The sequence below is a fragment of the Nicotiana tomentosiformis genome, chromosome 3 (assembly GCF_000390325.3).
Source record: "Nicotiana tomentosiformis chromosome 3, ASM39032v3, whole genome shotgun sequence".
Lineage (NCBI taxonomy): Eukaryota > Viridiplantae > Streptophyta > Magnoliopsida > Solanales > Solanaceae > Nicotiana > Nicotiana tomentosiformis.
In genome coordinates this window covers 134163950-134188028 of record NC_090814.1, presented here as the reverse complement: position 1 = coordinate 134188028, position 24079 = coordinate 134163950, and the positions used below count along the sequence as shown (strand labels likewise).

Below are 24079 nucleotides of genomic sequence, written 5' to 3'. Positions count from 1 at the left end.
TTAACATTTACACTACACACATGAAGTTAAGGACATCGTGTCCTTAACATTTACACTGAACATATGAAGTTAAGGACATGATGTCCTAAAGTTTAACAACGGAAGGTGAAAATACAAGACACTTTATCCTTAATATTTACACATTATTTATGAAGTTAAGGACATCATGCCCTTAATATTTACACAACACTCATAAAGTTAAGGGCACTATGTCCTTAACATTTACACTATACATATGAAGTTAAGGACATGAGATCCTAAAGTTTAACAACAGAAGGTGCAAATACAAGTTAAGGACATTATGTCCTTAACATTTACATTGTACACATGAAGTTAAGGACGCCGTGTCCTTAACATTTACACTGAACATATGAAGTTAAGGACATGATGTCCTAAAGTTTAACAACGAAATGTGCAAATACAAGATACTGTGTCCTTAATATTTACACAGTATTTATGAAGTTAAGGACATCATGTCCTTAATATTTACACAACACTCATAAAGTTAAGGACACTATGTCCTTAACATTTACACTGCACACATAAAGTTAAGGACACCATGTCCTTAATATTTACACTACACATATGAAGTTAAGGACATGAGGTCCTAAAGTTTAACAACAGAAGGTGCAAGTACAAGTTAAGGACATTATGATCTTAACATTTAACTACACACATGAAGTTAAGGACGTCGTGTCCCTAACATTTACACTGAACATATGAAGTTAAGGACATGATGTCCTTAATATTAGCACAGGGGTATTTTTGTCCGGACGGATAAAAAATTATTAAGCACTGGCTAAAAAGTAAATATATTTTAAACGGTGGCTAAAGAGTAAAAATATCTCTAATTAGTGGCTAACCGTGCACATCAAGTAGCCACTTTAAAAGGCTGTTATTTAGGAATTAGCTAGTACATCCTGAATTTTAATTTTTCGGTTCAACAAAATGTCCCAAATTGTTCCGAAATTATAAAAATTGCATACTTATCCGTGCATGTAAGTTGATTCTTTTTAAAATTTTTATAGGTGTATCTTATTTGTTTGGCTTAGGTAAAAAGCAAAATGGACGAATCAAGCGAATTTGTTTACCTTTCTATTTGGTTTAAGAGCATATATAAAAATCTTTTCAAATATGCATTAATAGATTATGAGCGTCCAGTTGTTGTCATTCCAGCAAAAAAAATATCCTTTCAAATATGGCAATGCCCATGATGCACGATTTGCATAAAGCAATTTGATATGCCTATCTGATTCAAGATCGAATTTAGCAATCAATTTTTCCCACTGACACTCAAATTCTTCTATGCTACCAATTTTATAAAGCCCGTGAAATTCATATTTAAATTGGAGATACCTTGAACCAAGGACAAAAGAAAATCAAGTAGAGAACTTGGATGTAATATGCCATATACAAAAGACATGTTTTGTGAGAGGCAAATCATTAGCGATCGCTTTTGTTAAACCAAGATCTTGATCATTTAATATGGTTTGTGGATATTTCCCGTTCATAAGCCGTAAGAAACTCTGGAAAATAAATAGGCATTAGCAATAAAAAAAGAAAATATTTAAATAATTTTGAGAATATAATAATATTCACCTTTAATGCCTATGAAAAGGAAGATGCCTTCTCATTTCGTAACAGAACACAACCAAAGAAAATAGTATTTCCATGATTGTTCAGGCCAACCCAAACTCCTAGCGGCATCTCATAACGATTCAATCGATAAGTAATATAAAAAACAACTACGTCTCCAAAAAGCTCATAAGCACGAATAGAGTCCCCAAATGTCCAAATGATATTTTCAAGTCTCTGGAATGCATCAACTGTGAAATCATATTGGAAATCAACATCTTTGTCTTTCAAACTCTTACAAATTTTTAATAGCTCCAAAGTATCATATTCAATGTTGGTAGAACTTTTTGATTGAACAAAATTCCTGATGTCTTTTTCCATAAAAAGCAATTGGCCTACATCTACACCCTTTTGTAGTTCAAGCACTCTTCGGATTAAACTCATTGAACATCCAGCTGTTGCAAGAAGTATAACCCTCTTTTGATCAATAATGTCAATATTTCTATAAGCATGAAGAAATTTCACTTCCTTATCATTCAATAGTTCATAGTTGTGGACATTATCAAAATACACCACTATCCAACGAGTGACTCTATCAATTATTTCTTTAGCAACACACATCTTAGCATTACAATTGCATCTAGAATATTTTCGATCTCGTTGTCGCTCTTTTTCCACAATCTTCTGTGGACGAGGGCTTCCAGCTCGATGGCAAACGTAATCTCTACTATAAATTCCCGTAGGACGTTCTGCACTTCCAAAATAGCAATCTCATCTAACTGAAAAACCAACTTGTTTAGCAAAATTTACATAGCAATTATACGCTTCATCATCACTATTAAACACTGCCCTTATACAAGTCACTATTATCCATGTCAATATTTTCATGTCTAAGTTCTTCATCTGATCTTTCAGTAATTTCTCCATTAATATAGCATTCATTATCACCATATGGACAATGACTTCTTGAGACACCTACGGTAAAATCGACGGAAATATTATTAAGCACCTGTATTTAAAGCCAACAAAAGTATAAAATTTTATCGATACAGATTGTTTGATTAAGAAAAAGAACAAATAAAATGGAAATAATGGTGGCATAAATAAACGAAAGAAAATTACAAAAACTTATACCATGATTCTGATACGAAAATAAGCATTTAAACCCTTACCTTCATCACAATATATGCGGCAAGGCAAAGAGAAAAACTTGAGATAAAAACCCTTTTAGAATTTGGGAAGAACCATCATTATAGAGTAGAGTGACAATTAGTAGCGTGGAACGTAGAGATCTAAATTTATTTGGGCTTTAATTTTTAGGGAAATTGTGGGCTTGGAGAAGGACTAAAAAGCCCTTAAGCTTAATATGGTGGCTCTTAAATAATAAGGGCATTTTTATGAAGTGAAATATGCATACTATGTACTTAGCAAATATATATATATATATATATATATATATATATATATATATATATATATATATATATATATATATATATATATATATATATATATATATTTACTATATTGAAATGTCGTTTGCTTTTTTTACCCTTATTTAGGGTTTTCTTGGTTTAGAATTAAGATTGTTTACTGCCGCAATTTTTGCGTTTTTCTTTGTTTTGATTCTTTACGCATGGCTTTCCTTTAGGATTTAGAATTCTTTATTATCAATGTTACCTATGTTACAGTGCGTCTCTTACGTTGTGTTTTTCCTTTGTTTAGGTTTAGGATTTACTTTAAGTTTCTAGAGGGTTTGCTTTGGTGTATTTAATCATAGTAGTATTTTTCATCTTTCTAATTTATTCTACAATATTTATTTGTTGTATTACTTTTACACAGTGGTATAGTAATGTATTCAAACAACCATTGCAGCAGGGAATAGGAGTACCTATTTCTTGAGGTAATTTATTTTTCTCATGACATGAATTCTTTCTCAAAAATAAATTTCATGTGTCAATCTTAATGAAGGTTAAAGTTTTAACATATTGTAAAATTTTATAGGTAAAAAGGTATTATCAATAATGGTATCCGTAGTCAAATTTTGATTTGTTTTTTAAAATTTGATGGCTTAACAAAAATTTGAATTAACTTCCGGAGACATTGGTGGTTACATGTTAAGTTCATAGCGGCTTCACACTAATTGAATGTTCTACATTGAAAGTTATTGTCTTGTTTTGGTTTAGCATATAAGAAGTTGGAGATTGCCACTTTAGCTCTTGTCAAATTGATTTTTTTTGTTTAATGTGCAGATCGGAGATGATTAATGTCTTTATTTTCTTAAAAATAGGTGACTTCAACTATTTCAATTCCAATTGCAGTCATTAAATTATTTTATTTTTTGTATATTTTGCATATGAATGCAAACACAAGAGTTTTATTTAGTCGCGATACATGTATAAATTTTGTAGGTGTTTGAGTGTAGTTTGTTATTCAATTTATTTGATCTATTTTAATATTTGAGACAAGACTACTTAACATTTATTTGGTATGAATTACATCTTCGTGAAATTTAGTGTGATAAGTATCTATAAGATTTATTCTGATGAGTGAAGGTATTAAATTTAATGTGATTGCAATGAACGATATTATGTTTGAATTTAATCGGGGCTCTTGCTAACATATTTTACGGTCAAGGTGCTCCTCTCATGAATGCATTTTTTCTATTCAAATTGGCATCTTCAGAACGCAAGGCTGTTGGTGACCCATGTATTAATAATTTAGTGTCCTTACCTATTTTTACTTTCTTTTATTGGATATTGTTAAAGAGCAATTATATTCTTTATCCCTTTAGTATACTTTTTTTTAGAATACGCATCATATTATTTTTTTAAAATAGTAGTCAAATATATAAATTATTATCTTTTTTTTTTAAAGTACAATATGTATTCTTTCAATATGTTTATAATATCCTTGAGATGCTCAAAAGAATTATGAAGTGTTTGATTGTGTGATTGGCATGTTTCTTTAAGATTGTTCTTCCCAGTACTTTATAATTAAAATAATTTTAATCTTTCTTGAAAATGTATTTTTTATTTTTATTTATGTCAAATTTTAAAAATTGAAATCAATCTGATTACTTCTTTTGAAAATATATTTTCCTCCTATATTTAGTTTAGGAATTTTAGGAATTTCTTTTTTACTTTGCCTCGTATCGTTTTTGCAGTCCTCTTAGATACATTGAGATAAAATTTTAAAAAAAATGTCAAGACTTTGTCTCATATTTTGCGATTTGAAATGATTCTCTAGGAATAAATAAAATGTTTCTTCAAATAGTAACAAATGGTAAATAATCTTAGTTAAGACTATGAGGACTTGTGTAGAGCAAACTTTATTGCATTATTGATTCAGATAAATGAAATTAACATTCTCATTTTAAGAATTTATACGATTTCCTTTAACGTTTATGTATAACTCAAGATATAATTTTTAATAATATTTATGTGATTTTTAAAATTTCTTACTCAATGCAGGACACAAGACAACACACATAGACTAGATTCTATATTTTATAGTATATTAAAAGTATGAAAACAGTTAGCAAAATACCGTTCGCTATTTTTACCCTTTAAAAACAGATCGCACACTAGATAAAAATAATTATTTTATTATTTTTCTAATATTTAAGAATAATAATAGTCATTTAATATTTTTTTTAATATTTAAAAATTTGAAATCAACTAGATTTTACTATTAAATCCTTTGTTATTTGAACTATGTAAACAATAAATCTATAAAAGAAAAATAATAACAAAGAAATAACATACACCAAGAATATTGTCAACAAAGATATCATACAATAAAATACCAACAATCAAATACTATATAAGTAATTCACCTAAAACCAGAAAATACCAAATTCTTTTAATTAAACTATTGTGTCAATGTATGTTTATGTTTTCGTTAAAATGAATATTGCATAACGTTAATTATTATTACACATAATTTTTTTATTCTATATTTTGTATAATTTTTATCAATAAACCCATAAAAACACGTGCAACACACATACTAAAACTAATATATATTCTCTTCGCATAGTTGAGTAACTTTTTACGTTATGCTTGAAATTTGTGGCAACTGAGAAAAGGACATATAAACAACTTAAATATTATGTACACTTTCTTTTTTCTTTGATGTCTTCTTCTTTATTTGACTCTCCCAGTTTCCGTTGACTGTGTGAACTACTTTCATTTTTGATCTGGATCTTACCAGCTTATGAAATCACTGAATAATTATAGTTAGTTGAATAATGAGGGAAGAAGATGAACTTCCATTAGAGGGACAACTACACAAAGAAAAAAGCCAAAAGAATAAAATGTTGGGACTAATTCTGAAACCATATTACTGGTTCAGAATGCTATGTGATGAATTTCACTGGAGCTTTGTGTCAGGTGTGGTTATTATATATGGTATTAATCAGGGATTGAGTACAGGTCTAAGCAAGATTAGTACTCAGTATTATATGAAGGATGAGCAAAAGCTACAACCCTCTGAAGCTCAAATATATTCAGGAATAATTCAACTTCCTTGGATTGTGAAGCCTATTTGGGGCCTTTTAACTGATACTCTTCCCATTAGAGGATACAGAAGGAGGCCATACTTCATTCTTGCTGGTATGTGATTTAGGTGGCAATAAAATTTAAATTACCATTTGTATTTTTCAAGATAATTGCTCTTAAAATTAATGATATCCGATTTGTTTGTATTTAATCATCATCGATATTTGACTATGCCATTAGTTTAAATGGAGTAACATGTTCCATGAGTATTTATATAGCCGACCCAACTTATTTTGGACTGAGGCAGTTGTTATTGTTGTTGTGGTTTCCAAATTAGAACATTAAGTAGTGAACATTTTGGTTTGTTTGCTCAGACCAATGGCTTCTGAATTGAAATGTTGAAAATATCAAATGTCTTGTTTAACTTATGAACTTTTCCAGTTTTCGTATTTCAATTTTTCTGATTGAACTCAAAAGTTCCTCCTCTGTCACTTATCAGTGATGACACTGCAATAACACCAAAATTGTGTCTTATCATTAAGAACTGGTAAACTGACCAACTAGAGACCAAACACGACAACCGACTTAAAATCCTTGGCTGGGTGGGGTTTTCTGATTGGGGACAAAGCTGTATTTGAATACTGAATTATTAACTGAGCTCTTAATCAACAAAAAAGATAGGAATTAAACTAAATCTTCATCTTCATTGGTTAACTTTTCATTAGCTGTGATGATAGTGGTATCATCAGACATTTTTATTAATGCCACTCTTTCAAGAATTCGACTTATTTATACTGGATGTAAGCTATTGACTTAGTTCTCCAGTAGCTGGTCTACCTCTAGAATCAATGCATCGGTAATAATAAGATGATGTCAGTGTGAGATTGAAGAATATGAATGGTGTTATCCAACGGCAATGTCTCTAATTTACCTTTTCGTTATAACTTCTTTTAGATATGTACATATGGATATAGAGGGAAATTCGAAAGGCTGAGCAAGATAATATTTGTTGTCAGTGTTATGTAAAGCAGCTTATGGCTGTCTTGTAGTCTAAAATATTTGATTGCTCATTGCGATCGTTGCAAATATACATTCTGTAACTTGTTGTGCTTCTGCTAAAAATGACATTGCATTTGTCAGTGCACCTGTACTATAGAAAAGACATTTTGTGGTATTGAAATGAAATAATCCCAAATAGAGCGTAACAGATATAGAACATTCATAACATTAACCCCCATTAGTGGGTTGCTCTAGTGGTGAGCACCCTCCACTTCCAACCAAGAGGTTGTGAGTTCGAGTCACCCCAAGAGCAAGGTGGGCGTTCTTGGAAATAACCTCTCTACCCCAGGGTAGTGGTAAGGTCTGCGTACACACTACCCTCCCCATACCCCACTAGTGGGATTATACTGGGTTGTTGTTGTTGTTGTTGTTTGGTATTGAGTCGTCTTTGAGTGACTGATTAATTCTCTTTTCTAGAATATAGAAATAGCTTGCTGCTTTGTAGTTGGTTTAAAGAATTTACTTTATCCAATTTCAGATGTCGAGTTGTCAAATAACAGACAGAAGAGAATTCTTTTGACTTGCCTCCCTTTGTTCTTTAGGTTTTCTTGGTGCTTTTGCCATGCTCAATTTGTCATTCGGCCACAACTTACAACTTGCATCTGCTTTGTTGTGCCTAATGGGTGGAAGTGCTGCGCAGGCAGTAGCAGATGTTACTATTGATGCATGTGTCACAGAGAACAGTATAAGCCATCCTTCTCTTGCCAGTGACATGCAAAGCTTGTGTGGAGTAAGCTCTTCAGTTGGGCAACTGATTGGGTACACTATCAGTGGCTTTTTGGTTCATCTAATTGGATCTAAGGTTTGGTATCGCAGACCTATTTCGATCATTGTCGATGGAATATTGCCTCTGCTTTAATTTGCATTTTGCTAATTGGCTAATCATTTATCAAGACTGAGGAGTTGTTCTTGATTTTTTTAATGAATCTTGTTGAATGCTTTTTCCTGTTAGATGAAACTACTGTATATTATTCAGATATATTGGTTTGTTCATATCCACAAGAGTTTATGGCTTCATTAATCTTTTTGTTGGCTTAACCTACTCTAGCTTACCTCTAGAATGAACATAATGATGCTGCTTCATGAGTAGCCTGAGTTACTTATTGCCTCTTGTCACTTGATATTTCCTTGTTTTCTGATAAATGTTATCTGGTAGGGAGTGTTTGGAGTTTTAAGCATTCCAGCTGCGCTGGTAATTTTGGTAGGAATGATGCTGCACGAACCCTTTATACACAATGTTGCATACAGGCAGGTATATTGGAACATCGTATATCCCTTTGCTCGGCTTAGGACAGTTCTTGATCTTCTTGTTTTTGTATTGTGAACATATGTTTCTGCAAACAGGTAGGTCAAAAGTTCTTGGATGCTTGTAAGGCTATGTGGATGGCTCTGAAATGCGAGAATGTGTGGAGGCCGTGTCTGTACATGTATATTTCCCTTGCATTGAGTTTGCATATTCACGAGGGAATGTTTTACTGGTATACAGATGCAAAGGGTGGCCCATTGTTCTCAAAGGTACTTGAACTTTTATCTATTCAAACCTTGTTTGTCGACAACTTTGTGATTCAAGATCTTACCTCTTGCTCATGACTTTGCATATTCCTTATTTGTCTTCTTATGGAGTTGGAAAATAACATCTTAATCACAGAGTATCAATCCATTTTCGACATTTATGCAGGAGATTGTAGGTACAATATCCTCTGTTGGTGCAGTAGGCTATCTTCTCGGAGTTCTCCTCTACCAAAATTCTTTTAAAAACCATCCTTTTCGTTTCGTACTTTTTTGGTCTCAGCTATTATATGGCGCTTCAGGACTGCTAGATTTGATATTGATATCACGAGTAAACCTGCAGTTTGGAATCCCTGATTATGTTGTTGCTGTATGCGATGCTGCAATTTCTCATATGATTGGGCGTCTCAGATGGATGCCTCTTCTTGTACTCAGTTCAAAGCTTTGCCCTTCTGGCATTGAAGGAACTTTTTTCGCTTTGCTAATGTCAATTGATCATGTTGGCAGTCTCACAGCATCTTGGGCTGGAGGCCTTTTACTTCACACCTTGAATGTCACAAGAACTCAATTTGACAACCTTTGGATAGCAGTAGTTATCCGAAGCTTTTCGAGGGTTCTTCCCATTGGCCTTCTATTTTTGGTGCCAAGCAGTGATCCCACTGCTTCTATTCTACCAACTGAGATGTTGAATAGGAAAAAGGGAGACGATAACTTGGGCGCTCAAAAGCTGGAGATGACTCCACTAGTAACCAACATCGATCAACATTTAGTGGATTCATAAGTGCCATAGTAGGGAAAGTATATTCCACCATTCTGGTGTGCAAATGTTTTTGTCTCTCAGCTGCTATTTTTTTAGCAGCATGACCGAGGTTGTACAAGACGGATTTACTAGCTTTCTGGTAAAGAAGTTAGAGCACACGTAACAAAGTTATTTACCTGGTACGGCTCAACTTGATGTTAACCATTTGTATTTTGTACCATTTTAGCAACTAGCAAATGACCTTGTAAATTTGTTTTTATGAAGTAGTACTTGTGAATCCAGCTCAAGAATTGAAACGTGCTAGAGTGGTTGGCTCTGGTATTGTTGTGATTTCGAGGAGAAAAAGGAATCATTTTTTTTGGCTCTGTCATTTTTCTTTCCTGCCACAACCTACGGACCACAGGCTCGGTTGTCGAGACATTCTATTGTGGGCCTGATACCTGTTTTTATATGCTTGTAAAGAATATGCTAATTTGTATTCTTTCCTGTAAAAACTTTTGATTTTTGATGAGATGATTAAGAATCAATATTTTCTTACTCGGCCAAAAAAAAATTCAATTACCTTCATCTCTTTATACATACAACTTAGCAGTGATATTATAGAGAAAAACAATTGAGGTTCCTCTCTTGTAGTCAATATGCTGTTTTCACATTTTATATAAGGATTGAACTGTTACATCATTAAGAGAAGTTTAAGGGATATTTTACATAACCATAACTGCCACCCATAATATCTGTATCTTCCTCCATAAGTAAAGCTCCAATAGTTATCTCTGTCTAGCAAAATAGTAAAGATATCATCGCCAACGAGTCATTATTGGCCTTTAGATATTATGTCATCTACATGAAACTGCAGGTTTCTTTTGCAAATCCAACTTGTGACTGTTTTGTGTCATATATGACCCTGGTGTTTCTCTGCTGAAAATTTCCAATAATTCCAGTCTCATCTTCATATTGTAGGCTTGCCAAAGCCAAACAGACCTGAGATGCATCACTCTTCACAAAATAGAAAACACCAGCAACATCCACTTCCATCTCAGCACCACTGTCGAAATATATTTTAATGGTTGGAATGTTCACTTCTTCATATGCAGAGAGGTCAAAGCAAGTGTCAAGAATTGAATAACCTTGTGCAAAAGGGTACCCTGAAAATTGTTTCAAGAACTCAGCTTTAACAGCTTTGTAAATGGAAGGAGGAAGCCTTGTGATAACTGTGCCAGAATCAATGAGAAATCCACTTTGGCCAAAACTTGAATCTTGAACAACAACCCCACCAATAGTCATCCCAGTTATATTGAGAAAATAGAAGCTAAAAAGCTGTGGATTTGGAACCATTTTAGTGTAAGAGATTGGTGTAGAGTTCTTGAAAACTGAAGCATCACCACCAAATACTAGTGAGCCAGAGGACTCTGCCTCAGCTGAAGGCAAACAATAAGAGAAAACACCTCCAAACACATCAGAAGTTTGAGATATTAAAGAAAGATCACTCCTTCCAAGTCCCATAAGACCTGAAGCTAAACCAAAGAGACCTCTATTATTCCTACCACAGCCAAAAACAAAATTGTCAACTGAACTGTTTCCAAGAACCAAATGCTCCTGGCCAAGTTCACCTTTTGTGTAAGATCCATCTCCATAACTTACAAGGTAATTACAAGTTTGTGAATTAGTACCACATAGTCCTGAATTCCCGGTTGCAGATACAAGAGATTGACAGGCTGATGAATTACATGCAACTGATTGATAAGAAGAGGAAAATGAGGGGTTGAAAAGAGGTTCTGGTTGACTGTAACACAATCTACAAGGTTGGCATTGAACCCAAGTAAGATCACTTCCTGTGTCCACAATTACTGTCATGTTTCGACCGCCTAATCTCATTGTGACAATGTAATTTAGAGTCTGCATTGGGACACCTGAAGTGATAGGAATTCGGGTGGTCTGTGATAAAGTTTCAACTTGTTGTGAACTGATGTTCTTGATATGTGATTGCATTGACTGAACTCGAATATCATCAGCTACCAATCGTTGCTGCAGCCTTCTATTCAAGTCACCTCTTGATCTAGAGCAGTAATCTTTGTGCTTCATTTCCAATATTGTTGCCCCATTTTCACTTCCTGGAAAACCACAGATGATGACTATTAACAACACGTACTACTTTGAAGGATTTATACCTTCAAGGTAATTCTTAACACTAAACTCACTGTACTACTTTGAATTTATTGGTTCCAAATTTAATATCGAATGAAATTCTAGTAGGTTTTCACACACACACACACATATATATATATATATATATAAATAGCCTACATCAACCTCTGCACATACTGTTAAGGATATAGGGATTAGAGAAGCAATAATTGTGTGAATTAGATGACTTAAAGTGTTGAAATTTAGCTTAGTTTTAAGATAAAAAACCAACATAAAGCATGAAAAGTGGCTGAACTTATGATAGCATATCCCAAGAAAGAGTTTGATAATATTGATGTGAGAAAAGCTAAACAACCACTAATATATACTACAGTATATGATATAAAAAATGATTAGCTCAAGCTACAATGTCTCTTTTTTTTGTGTATGTGCATAAACTCACTTGATTTTTGAGATGAACAACTTGGGCCATAATAACTGTTGTGTATCCTTTGAAGTGTTTTGAGTGGGAGAAGTAGTTCATTAACTGCCTGACCAAATGCTCCATTTCCAGAAGAAGTGAGTAATACAAAAAGCAGAAGACAAAGAATGGAATATTGGTAAAGTGACATTGTTTTTAAAGCTTTACAATTGCAGCTTTTGAAGATGAACTCAACAAAGGTTTAAAAACATAGGAGGAGGAGGAAAAGAGAGTAGAGCTAAGCTAAGAGAAAATGAGATTCTTAGGAGTTGGACAGTAGGCAAGAGAACAAAAGGAGAGTGGCTGGCTAAAAGAGGACCCCACAAATGCATGAGAAATTATTGGGATTTCACGTGCAGATACTTGGGAAAAATAAAGTGATATTTGTAAGTTGTTTGTGGAGACAATGGACTTAGCTTTCATTGAGCTTGTGATTCAGAAATTACATTTTATTGGTTGTTCCTAAGACTTCCATGGATAAGGACCCCTCTCCACGTACAAGGGTTGAAGTCTTGTAGTGGAGTGGTAAGTACTTCGTTATTTTATATTAAAAATCTCAGGTTCAAGCCTTGAGTATGAAGTCGTATTTATTAAGGAGTTAGTGAAATTTTCTGGCGTGAATTCAAATTTAATCGAACAGATATATGGGACATGAAACCAAAAAGAGGACTCTTCCTTCAGGGAATCAATCAACTGTCACAACTCACAAACTTACCAAACGTACAGTACTGCACAGAAACAATACAAGGCTAACTTAGCTTCGTTTTGGATGATTTTTGGGTGGACACAATGTGGGGGCTCGTGACCTTTTCCATTAAGATTTAAGCTATATACCTGACAATATAATGAATTATTAATGTAATTTAAGTTATATACCCAACGTGTTATCTATCATTTTCTTAGTGTTACCAATTAATATTTATCAACTAAGTAAAATTCAATTATTTTTTAAATAATATTATTGTATAAATATTTTCTACAACAACAGTATATCTTTCTCTTAATGCCCAAACCATGTAAAGCACTTATAGTCTTTGGATACGTTCTTCCGAAGTTTTCCTCCTATGAATAGGCAAAAATTGCTAATCAAACTTGTGCTGTGTATTAATTATTATTATCAAAGATAAAACCAATCCATTTCTTTCTCTCTTTATTTTAATACTCCAATTTGTTTTTGTTTTTTTTTGGTTGGTGGGGGTGGGGAATAGGGACTTAAAAAGCCAAAAGTACACATTCCCTTGACAGATTTCTTGAGTATAATATTGCAAACAATTTGATTTACTTGAATTGATAATTGCGTCATAACGAACATTAATGAACCTTGCACATATATTGGCCTCAGCAGCTATAACAAATCCAAACTTCGTAATTCTTCAAAATTATTGCGGAATTATTTGATCACATGTATTTCTCTAAATATAATAATTATTATAAGCTTAGTTTAAAATTTCAAATCTGTTATAAAAACTTCTAATTTGATGTTAAAGTACGGATTTTTTTTCTCTCTCACTTTGCATTCTAAATCAAATGACCCATCCACCAATAAAGACCCCGACATGAGCACATATTATTATATAGAGAAAGAAATTAAAGCAAATAAAGCTGTATCCAATAATAAACCTTGGCAAATTGAAAGATGTCTGCATTACTGAAAGCAACTTGCAATATTATAAATCATAGGTACGGAGAGAAGTCATCAAACCTTTTTTGCCTTTAAATAGCGTTGTGAGTTCACGAGTGTGAGCAGACTATCATTATATATATATATATATATATATATATATATATATATATATATATATATATATATATATATATTATTTACCATCATATAAGGCTTGGTATTCATTCCACAACTAGCAATTGAACATTTCAGTCCTCATGCCTGGCCAACTAAATAGGCAATATCATTTCGCTTTCATTATATGCTTATGATTTATCGCCTTAACTTGAGTCTCCGCCATATTAATTTCCTATCCACTTGTAACATTTGATCTACAATAAGGAGGATTATTGTTGCAGGGAAATATTACTTTATCCATGATTTATAAAGGTTTTATATTCGTGCCAGTTCTCCCCGCCAACAACCTGCTAATTCCACGATAAGAGTTCTTGGCAGCCATTAGGTGCCGGTTACCTTTTATCCCTTCCATATGGGACTCCCGACACTCCCGAATCAATATGGCCAACTTTCGTCTCTGTTGGACCAGCATCTAAGATCCTACTATGTTCTAACAACTAGATGACTTATATCTTGGCAAAATCATTATGGGCCATGTTGAAATCATCAATGCGACAAACCAGCTAATTTCACACAAAAATGGACCAGGCTTTAATGTCTGTCAAATGTGCATAAGTTATTAATATGGCCTAGTAAAACTGAGGGGTCTCTGGGCCACTCGTAGAGGCTTTACTCTTTCGTAGCTCATTTTGCTGGCCCTGTAAAAGATGAGGGAATGATAAAAGCAATCTTTAGTAGATAAAAGAGATGCTTAGGCAAGATTAAACTTTAAATAATCCACATGATTATATAAAAAATGGATGCCTCAAATCCGATGTTTAACTAAAAGTTTTGGAAAATCTATAGGAAGAAAGAAAGCAAATGGCAATATTCCGTTTAAAAAACAAATGCTTGGGCTCTTAATTCAAATGATATCAGTTTAGAAATATCTCTTCTTCCCCAACTTGGTAAAGGGGCACTGGGGCAACTTGGTTTACTAGAGGAAGCAATTGTTATGCATCATAATTCATAGCCATCACTCCTATTTGTTTTCTCCGTCTTATAAAATCTTAATAATTGCTTAGACCAAGTCTAGGTGATACGTGATGGTAGGCTAGAAACCCGTATTTTAGCCGTAGTTTTACACTCTAATTAATGCATTTTACGTGTGTTTGAGCTTATATGATAGTGAATTGCACTTATTACGTGTTTTAAGCCTTGTAGGAGTTGATTTCGAGTTAAAAAGATGAATTGGAGCTAAATCGAACAATTGGAGCTTTGAAATCTGAGTAAAAACCCAAGGAATTAAATCGGGATCGTGTTCGGGGATCGATGACCAAGTCTGGATGTCAAAAAGTGGACGAAACGATTCACTCTAAGAATAATACACAGCCGCGCCGCATGGGCCGCCACGAGGCGCGGCGCGACAGTGTAAATTAGGTCTGACAGATGTCGGGTCCAAACACACTCACGCAAGTATACGTGGTCGTCAAGTAATAAAGTAGTGAATAAAGTATCGTTCCCACGAAGACTTATGATTAACTTTTGACTAATTCAAACTCGAATAGCTTATTGATTCAAGATATTTCTAACAAAATATATAATTTTCTAAATTACTACCTAAAGACTATCAAATAATGAATTGCTAAGAATTAAACACAACACTTAAATAGTTTTGAATAACAATCAATAGGATATAATATTCCAGGGTCACGGGTCATCTAACATTCATGTTGCATTCTTAGTTTAAAATAACTAAATGATTTATCTAAATTGTTGATTCACAGGGTTAATTTCACTCGTAAGAATCTGTCGAGTTCTTACTCGCCTATTCAAGTTAACTTAATACCTATATGTCTATGGAATTAAGTTTAACAAGAACGCATTTACAACTCCTGTATTGCAACCGAGTAAGGCAATTAGGTATATGTCTATCCTAATCGCGAATCCGTTCCCCGATGCCCGGGTTTGAGAACTTACTCTATTTACTTCTATATGCAATCTAGGGTTCCCACTTTCGAGTTCAACTCTAGATTCGTAGATAGTATTTCACTGTTAACTACTCAGCAAAATAATTAAAAACAGAATTAAATAAACAACCCAATATGATAAACCCAACGTCGTCAAATTAAACTTCAAACATCAACATTCATGTATACCCATGACCCTAGAACAATAGGGTTCTTAGCCACTCATATTCAGGCAATCATCCAAAATTTCATAAGAGTGCATAAGAATCAATAAAAGAAAGAGAGAATAAGAACTCAAGACGAATTCCGTGGTTTTAGAACTTGGTTATAGCTTCTCCCCCTTCTTCTGATCTATATCCCCTAAAAAAGCGTTTTTAAGCTTATATATTGCGTCCAAAAGTCGTGGGCTAGAGTTCTCCTAACCCTAGTCCAAATCGGCTTCAGGGGTTGATGCTAAGGTGGATGCGACGCATCCACCTCGTCCTCCATTTCTTAACTTTGCATGTGAGGGTGGACGCGACGCATCCACCTTCTCTTCTACTTCCCAGTTTTGCATGCGAGGGTGGATGCGACGCATCCACCCTTCTCTTCTACTTCCCAGTCTCGGATGCTATGGCGGACGCTATGGGCCGACTTCACTGCTAAGGGTGCACGAAAGATGATGTTTTTCTAGGTTGGATGCGACGCATCCAACCCTTCTTCCTCTGGCTAGACCACCTTTTCTTCATATTTTGCACTCCAAACACCTTAAATCGTCACACATAACTTAATTAGTCATAAAACCAATAATTAAACCATGTTGGGAATTTTAAAGATCAAATAACATCAAGAAGTGGTTAAAACATGGGTAAAGTAACATCAACACATATCGAAATATGCCAAACATCACTACCCCACACTTAAACCTTTGTTCGTCCTCGAACAAATCATCCTATAGTAGACGAAACAAAATTAAGCTCTTATCATTCAAAGCACACTGCACCTATGACCGTGGTTATTTGCAACAATTAGGCTCTAGGCTATGCATCACATACCCTTCCCTTTACTTATGCCCTTCTTCAAAAATATTCAAACAAGTCAGCATGCTCATAACAATCCTAGCCTCAAAAACCGACTCATTGTCACAATGTACTCGTGGCTTGAACACCCAACATCCTAGAGAAGTCTAATAATATTACCTATCCCTCTTGAAACCATGTGCCCTCACAAAAATAAAAAAAGTCAAATCAATCCACACATTCGAATCTCATGCTCATATATCAACGAAAATCGCTCACTCTCACAAAAGAAATCACATGCATGTAATTGGTACCATAAGCTTGCCCTTAATGTAAATCTCTACTAATGTAAGCTCGCTCGATCTAAAATCAATTAGGACTTTTTCATGATTGTAATGTGGGCTAAGGGACGGGTAGGATATATTTTAGGAATAGTGACTCAACCTCCTAAGCACTTTAACACATCACTAAATAACTTAAGCGCAAATTCTTCAACCCCACTTCAATTTCACAAATAATATCACCCTCAACAATATTTTCTCTTTCTTTAAGCATTACTTTAATTCATACCCACTAGCAAGAACAAAACAACAATTTATTCATCTATATTTATTCCAAATTATTATTATTATTATTATTTTTTTTTCGCTAGTGGTGTATTATTTTACAAAACAAGTGCACCTTTCTTCCTTTCATTGGTTTCACTCAAAGGCCACCCCACATTTAGTTCCTTCTTACTTCTTTTAGCGCTCATCTAACAATTAAAGTGCTTTAAGAGGTAAAAGGATCAAAACAATGTCAATTCCAAATAAAAAGGGTATAGGTTTGTAATGTGGGTACCAAATAAAAGTCAATAGGCTCAAATTGGTTAACTAGGGATAAATTTTATTTATGATAAGTATTAAGCTCAAAAAGATCAAAGAAAGCCTAAAATCATTTTTCAAACCGAGCATCACCTAAAATTTCGCTTCAACTCACATACCGGGCAAGTTCTAGATACAAGTACAATACATGGACTACACAAAAAATCTCACCACACATGGCACATGACTCATTAAGGACAGTCACATTCCGACTCTCAAACAATGCAAGTATTCACGAAGCCACGAGATATTAAACATTAAGCGCAAAGTGAACATAAGTCATGTAAACGAGACATAGGTATCACAAACATGCTATCCAATACATGAAGGCTTCATGATCAATTTCAAAACATAGGAGAGGCCCTACATATGCCAAAGCCTGACTATGCTACTATCAAATAAGTCAGTAGCCCCCTCGGAATCTCATATTTCTTCCTCCATTTATTTTCTCACTCTAATCTATTCTAAAAGAAAAAGTTTCTACCCGGTTCAAAATACATCCCATGAAAAAGAATCGATGCACAAAGAAAAACCACAGGGGATTATTACTACCTACAAAGATACTATATATATATACATATATATATATATATATATATATATATTTATTTATTTATTTATTTTTATTTTTTTAACTTCAAGAATAAACTGAGAGTTACTCCATATAGATGAATTTACTGCTATTATATGCCATTAATCCAGTGAATATTTTAGTACATTCATCCATACAACAAAATATGAATAGCCCCCCACCCCACACTTAGGACTGTGCGTTGTCCCCAATGCACACAAACAAGGTAAAGTAGGGTGAGAAGAACTCCCTCAAGTCATTTTACGAATCTAAGTACCTGCAATGCAAAAAAATCAACAATTAGCATATGAAACAGCGAAGTTCAGCTTTAAAGCAGTTGCAACAGCTTGCACTTCCAATTATTCGTAAAGTCATTCCATTCAATACTTCATGGAATTATAGCTCATGGCTTTCAGCAAGTATGTGATAACTCTCTTCAATTTTTTACAAATAAGCATTGCGCTATATAGATATCGTTATGCCCAACATGAGGTCTATCCTAGCGACGCTCACTAACCACGGTCAATTTCACATAGCACCTCACTCGACCCCACACCTATTCTCAAGCATATACCAATGTTGCTCGGTTACTCAGACTTCACCGACGCCTAAATTTTCCTCATGGACAATTCGTCGAACATGTGATATGCAACAAGTGTGCCTAGTTCATTCTATCAGTTGGGTAATGCGACTACCCTCCCAAAATTTGACGAGATGAAGGGAATTATAGTTTATCATCTCGCAACCATTACAACTACCAAGAACGACAGCCCTAAACCCCAGGCTTTGTCAGTTCCTTTCTTAATTACATGTGTGATATTTGAAATTGCAAAACCTACTTGTTGCTACCATTGAGAGAGGGAAGAGAGAAGAATTAGGAGAGAAGCCAAAGAAAGAACGAAGAAGATGATGCGTACCTGTCGCGTTTGTATGCTTCGCAAGTTGAATTAAAGAGATTTGTATGTGTTTGTATGCGTCGCAAGTTCGATTAACGAATTTGTATGCGTTTGTATGCCTGACTTTTTTTTTCTTAAGATGTGTTAAAATATATAGTACTTACCTGTGCGTGCGAGCTTAGACGCGACGCATCCCCTCTTCTTCCTTCAAAATTTGTTGGACGCGACACGGACGCGATAGGCAGACTTCACTGCCTTGAGCAATTGGCCCGTCAATTTTTTTCATGCTGAGGGGGATGCGACGCATCCGCCTCGTTTTCTCATATCTGGACAAAAAAAAATCTTTTTTTTTTTTTTTATACATACAAGATCTAATTCCTACAAAATAATGAACTAACTAACTTGGGTGGCCTCCCAAGAAGTGCCTGATTTAACGTCGCGGCACGACGCAACATGTTCTTCATGCCTCCACTAAATCCATCGTGGTCTTGTGACGTGCAATGTCACCACCCCAATAATGTTTTACTCTTTGGCCATTTACCAAGAATGTCGCATTGGACCCCTTATCACACAATTCTATCGCACCATGAGGTTTCACACTAACCACTTCAAACGGACCCGACCATCGAGATTTAAGCTTTCCTGGAAAAAGCTTTAGCCTTGAATTAAACAGTAGAATTTCTTGACCTGGTTCAAACTCACGATGTTGGATATGCTTATCATGCCATCTTTTGGTCTTCTCTTTATACAATTTGGCATTTTCATACGCATGCAATCGAAACTCATCAAGCTCGTTGAGTTGTAGCAATCTCTTCTCACCGGCCAAGTCCATCTCCATATTTAGCTTTTTAATCGCCCAATATGCTTTGTGTTCAAGCTCGACGGGCAGATGGCAGGCCTTCCCATAAACCAACCTGTACGGAGAAGTACCTATTGGGGTCTTGTATGCAGTGCGATATGCCCATAATGCGTCATCCAGCTTCCCGGCCCAGTCCTTTCTATTCATACTTACTGTCTTTTCCAAAATCTGCTTTACCTCTCTGTTGGAAACTTCTACTTGACCACTCGTTTGGGGATGATAGGCAGTGGAAACTTTGTGCTTAACTCCGTATTTTGCAAGAATATTATTCAGCAATTTGTTACAAAAGTGAGTTCCCCCGTCGCTTATCAACACTCTTGGAGTCCCAAAACGTGTGAAGATGTGCTTCTTTACAAAGCTTACCACTACCTTTGCGTCATTAGTAGGAAGAGCAATGGCCTCCACCCACTTAGAAACATAGTCGACCGCCACCAAGATGTATCTGTGCCCGTTAGAATATGGGAATGGTCCCATGAAATCAATCCCCCAAACATCAAAAAGTTCTACTGCCAGAATATTTTGCAAGGGCATCTCGTGCTTCCTCGTGATAGTTCCGGTTCTTTGGCATCTATCACAATTTTTAACGAAGGCATGTGCATCCTTAAACAATTTTGGCCAATAAAAACCTGATTGTAGCACTTTTTGGGCGGTTCTATCCCCGCCGTGATGACCTCCATATGGCGAAGCATGGCAGTCATGCAGTATAGCCTTCATCTCTTCCTTAGGAACACACCTTCTCACCAACTGATCTGCACACTGCCTATATAAGAATGGCTCATCCCACATGTAGAACCTTACATCATGTAAGAATCTTCTTCTATTGTCAGGTGTCCATTCTAGTGGCGTCACCCCACTTGCAATAAAATTCACATAATCTGCATACCATGGGGCTTCACCTGAGGTGACTGCTAATATTTGCTCATCCGGAAATGTTTCTTTGATTGACCCTCCTTCAGCTACATGGTCCCGACTTTCTAATCTGGACAAATGATCGGCCACTTGATTTTCTGTCCCTTTTCGATCTCGGATCTCTAAGTCAAATTCTTGCAAGAGGAGGACCCAACGAATCAGCCTCGGCTTGGCGTCTTTCTTTTCAAATAAGTATCTGATAGCTGAATGATCTGTGTAGACGATGACTTTGGTTCCCACTAGATAGGATCTGAACTTGTCAAACGCCCACACCACTGCAAGCAACTCCTTTTCAGTCACTGTATAATTCATCTGAGCTGGATTCATAGTTTTGCTTGCATAATAAATGGAGTGAAAGATTTTATCCCTCCTTTTCCCCAACACCGCTCTGATTGCTATGTCACTTGCATCGCACATCAACTCAAATGGTTGTGCCCAATCGGGGCCAATGATAATTGGTGCAGTCACCAATCTTCCCTTCAGCTCCTCAAATGCTTTCAGACATGCATTATCAAACTTGAAGGTAACATCTTTCTCTAGAAGCCTGCACAAAGGAGAAGAAATTTTCGAAAAATCTTTAATGAAACGACGATAAAAACCTGCATGACCCAAGAAACTGCGAATGCCTTTGATGGATGTCGGTGGGGGCAATTTTTCAATCGTCTCCACCTTTGCTTTATCCACCTGTAGACCATCTTTTGAAACCTTGTGCCCCAAAACTATACCTTCACGTACCATGAAATGGCACTTTTCCCAGTTTAGCACCAAGTTCGTCTCTTCACACCTAGCTAGCACTTTATCAAGGTTCATCAAACAACTATCAAAAGAACATCCAAACACAGAAAAATCGTCCATGAATACTTCTACAAATCTTTCAACCATGTCAGTAAAAATAGCCATCATACACCTTTGAAAAGTCGCAGGTGCATTACAAAGACCGAAGGGCATTCTCTTGAACGCATACGTGCCATAAGGACATGTAAATGTAGTTTTCTCTTGGTCTTCTGGGGCTATAGCAATCTGATTATACCCCGAATAACCGTCCAGGAAACAGTAGTATTCCTGGCCAGCTAATCTATCAAGCATTTGGTCAATAAAGGGAAGGGGAAAGTGGTCTTTCCGGGTGGCATTGTTCAGTTTTCTATAATCTATGCAAATTCTCCATCCAGTGACAGTTCTTGTAGGAATTAAGTCATTATTTTCATTAACTACTACGGTTATCCCCCCTTTCTTCAGCACACATTGAACGGGGCTTACCCATTTACTATCAGAGATTGGAAATACAATACCTGCATCAAGCCACTTAATCACTTCTTTTCTTACCACTTCTTTCATGATTGGATTTAGTCGGCGTTGGTGCTCTACACTTGGCTTGTGTCCGTCCTCCATGAGGATTTTGTGCATGCAGAAAGCTGGACTAATGCCTTTAATATCAGACATTGTCCACCCAATTGCTCGCTTGTGCTCACGTAGCACCCTTAATAGCTTTTCTTCCTGTAATTTAGACAAGTGAGAAGAAATAATGACAGGTAAAGTGTCAGAACTTCCCAAATAAGCATATCGAAGGTGAGGGGGTAGGGGTTTAAGTTCCAATTTTGGAGCTTTTTCAATTGACGGCTTTGGTGGGGGGCCACTTGGCCTATTCAGGGGCTCAAACGGGATTATTCCTTGCATGTAAGCACATGATGCATCTAGGATATGCATCATCTCCTCAACCTCATCATCCATCTCCAAGCTATCAAACATCATGATTGCTTTTTCTAGATAATCGTCTAGATATACACTCGTGTCAAGAAGTTTCTCATCCACCTCCACAACAGATATCATAGAGAGCTCCTCATAGTGGCGGGGAAGTTGGATTGCTTTGTAGACATTGAAGACTGCTTCCTCGTTGTCCACCCTCATAATCATTTTCCCTTCTCTCACTTTAATTATTGCATCACCAGTAGCCAAGAGAGGTCGTCCCAATATGATTGGAACTTGTTCATCAGCCTCGAAGTCTAGAATAATGAAGTCAGCTGGGAAGATGAATTTTCCAATTTGCAGCAGCACATCTTCAATCACTCCTTCGGGGTAGGCTATGGACCTATCAGCTAATTGCAACATCACAGTGGTTGGTCTCGGAGCTCCCAGACCCAATTGCTTAAACAAGGATAAAGGCATCAGATTTATGCTTGCACCCAAATCACAAAGAGCACGTCCCACGTCAATATTACCGATTCGCACTGGAAAGGTGAAGCTGCCAGGATCCTTAAGCTTTTGGGGAAGCTTGTTTTGGACCCTTGATGTGCACTCCTCAGTAAGTGCAACCGTCTCGAACTCAGTCAATTTCCTCTTGTGAGCCACTATGACTTTTATGTACTTAGCATACTTTGGAATTTCACGAAGTACATCCACTAATGGAATATTTAATTGAACCTGACTCAACATAGAGAGAAATTTGTTGAACATGCGATCGTCATTCTTTTTCTGCAATCTTTGGGGGAAAGGTGGTGGTGGCCTTGTAACCTCCATTCGCTCTGAACTTGCATCATTTTCCTTTGACTCTTGTATTGCCTTAGGTGTCAGCTCCCCCTCAGGTATAGGTTTTTCCTTTATCTTCTTTGGCACTTCCTCTAGTTCCCTCCCGTTTCTAAGTGTAACTGCATTAACTTGAGGGTTCTTCTCTGTATCACTGGGAAGTGAGCCTGTAGGTCTAGTATTTTGGTTTGCTGCTAACTGCCCCATTTGCCTCTCAAGATTTCTGAAATCGGTCCTGAGCTGTTGATTGTCTAGCAACAACTTTTTCAGCAAGTCATTCGTACTTTCTTCCATTTGTTGGGGTGGCTTCTGAGGTTGAGTAAAATTTCCTTGAGGCTTATACTGATTCTGATTCTGTTGATTTCCGCCCCATGAGAAGTTAGGATGATTCCTCCAGTTTGGGTTGTAAGTGTTCCCATATTGTGCATGTTGATTCATAGAACCTCTGTTTTGTTGCCCCACATAGTATATAGATTCAGGATTCGTGGGGCACATGTCAATCATATGACTGTCTCCGCATAGTTCGCAACAAATAGACATCTGCTGTACATGTTGCATTTGTTGTGTTGTCATTCTATTCATCTGATTTGCCAATTTTGCTATATCGGCTCTCATGGCGGAAAAGTCATCAAGCTCAATCAAACCGGCGGCCTTCTGTTTAATTCCCCTTCGTGAATCCCCCTCTCCTTGCCAATTATGGTCATTAGCAGTGAAATTATTTAGCAAGAGTTGTATTTCACTATACGGTCTTGCCATGCAACTA

General features: G+C 35.9%; 2 protein-coding genes across 2 annotated transcripts; one reads left to right on the top strand and one right to left on the bottom strand.

The window, feature by feature from the left end:
• The first annotated feature begins 5705 nt into the window (after nt 1–5705).
• Nucleotides 5706–9942, top strand: LOC104108375 (probable folate-biopterin transporter 3). The gene is made up of 5 exons (XM_009617393.4): nt 5706–6191; nt 7679–7938; nt 8293–8388; nt 8481–8651; nt 8815–9942. The coding sequence occupies exons 1-5, from the start codon at nt 5828–5830 to the stop codon at nt 9424–9426; spliced, it is 1503 nt and encodes a 500-aa protein (XP_009615688.1). The 5' UTR covers nt 5706–5827; the 3' UTR covers nt 9427–9942.
• Nucleotides 9943–10032: 90 nt separating this feature from the next.
• On the bottom strand, nt 10033–12328 carry LOC104108376 (aspartyl protease family protein At5g10770-like). Its single transcript, XM_009617394.4, has 2 exons — nt 11993–12328; nt 10033–11516 (listed from the first exon to the last, which is right to left on the bottom strand). Exons 1-2 carry the CDS (start codon nt 12159–12161, stop codon nt 10246–10248), a joined length of 1440 nt encoding a protein of 479 aa, XP_009615689.1. The 5' UTR covers nt 12162–12328; the 3' UTR covers nt 10033–10245.
• Nucleotides 12329–24079: the final 11751 nt, after the last annotated feature.

Bases quoted from the DNA above. Each gene is read 5' to 3' on its own strand.
- LOC104108375 (XM_009617393.4), top strand. From the start codon at position 5,828: ATGAGGGAAGAAGATGAACTTCCATTAGAGGGACAACTACACAAAGAA. The intron at 8,389-8,480 runs GTATATTGGAAC...TTCTGCAAACAG, and splicing joins ACAATGTTGCATACAGGCAG to GTAGGTCAAAAGTTCTTGGA. The intron at 8,652-8,814 runs GTACTTGAACTT...ACATTTATGCAG, and splicing joins GTGGCCCATTGTTCTCAAAG to GAGATTGTAGGTACAATATC.
- LOC104108376 (XM_009617394.4), bottom strand. From the start codon at position 12,161: ATGTCACTTTACCAATATTCCATTCTTTGTCTTCTGCTTTTTGTATTA. The intron at 11,517-11,992 runs GTGAGTTTATGC...GTGGTTTTCCAG, and splicing joins TTGTTCATCTCAAAAATCAA to GAAGTGAAAATGGGGCAACA.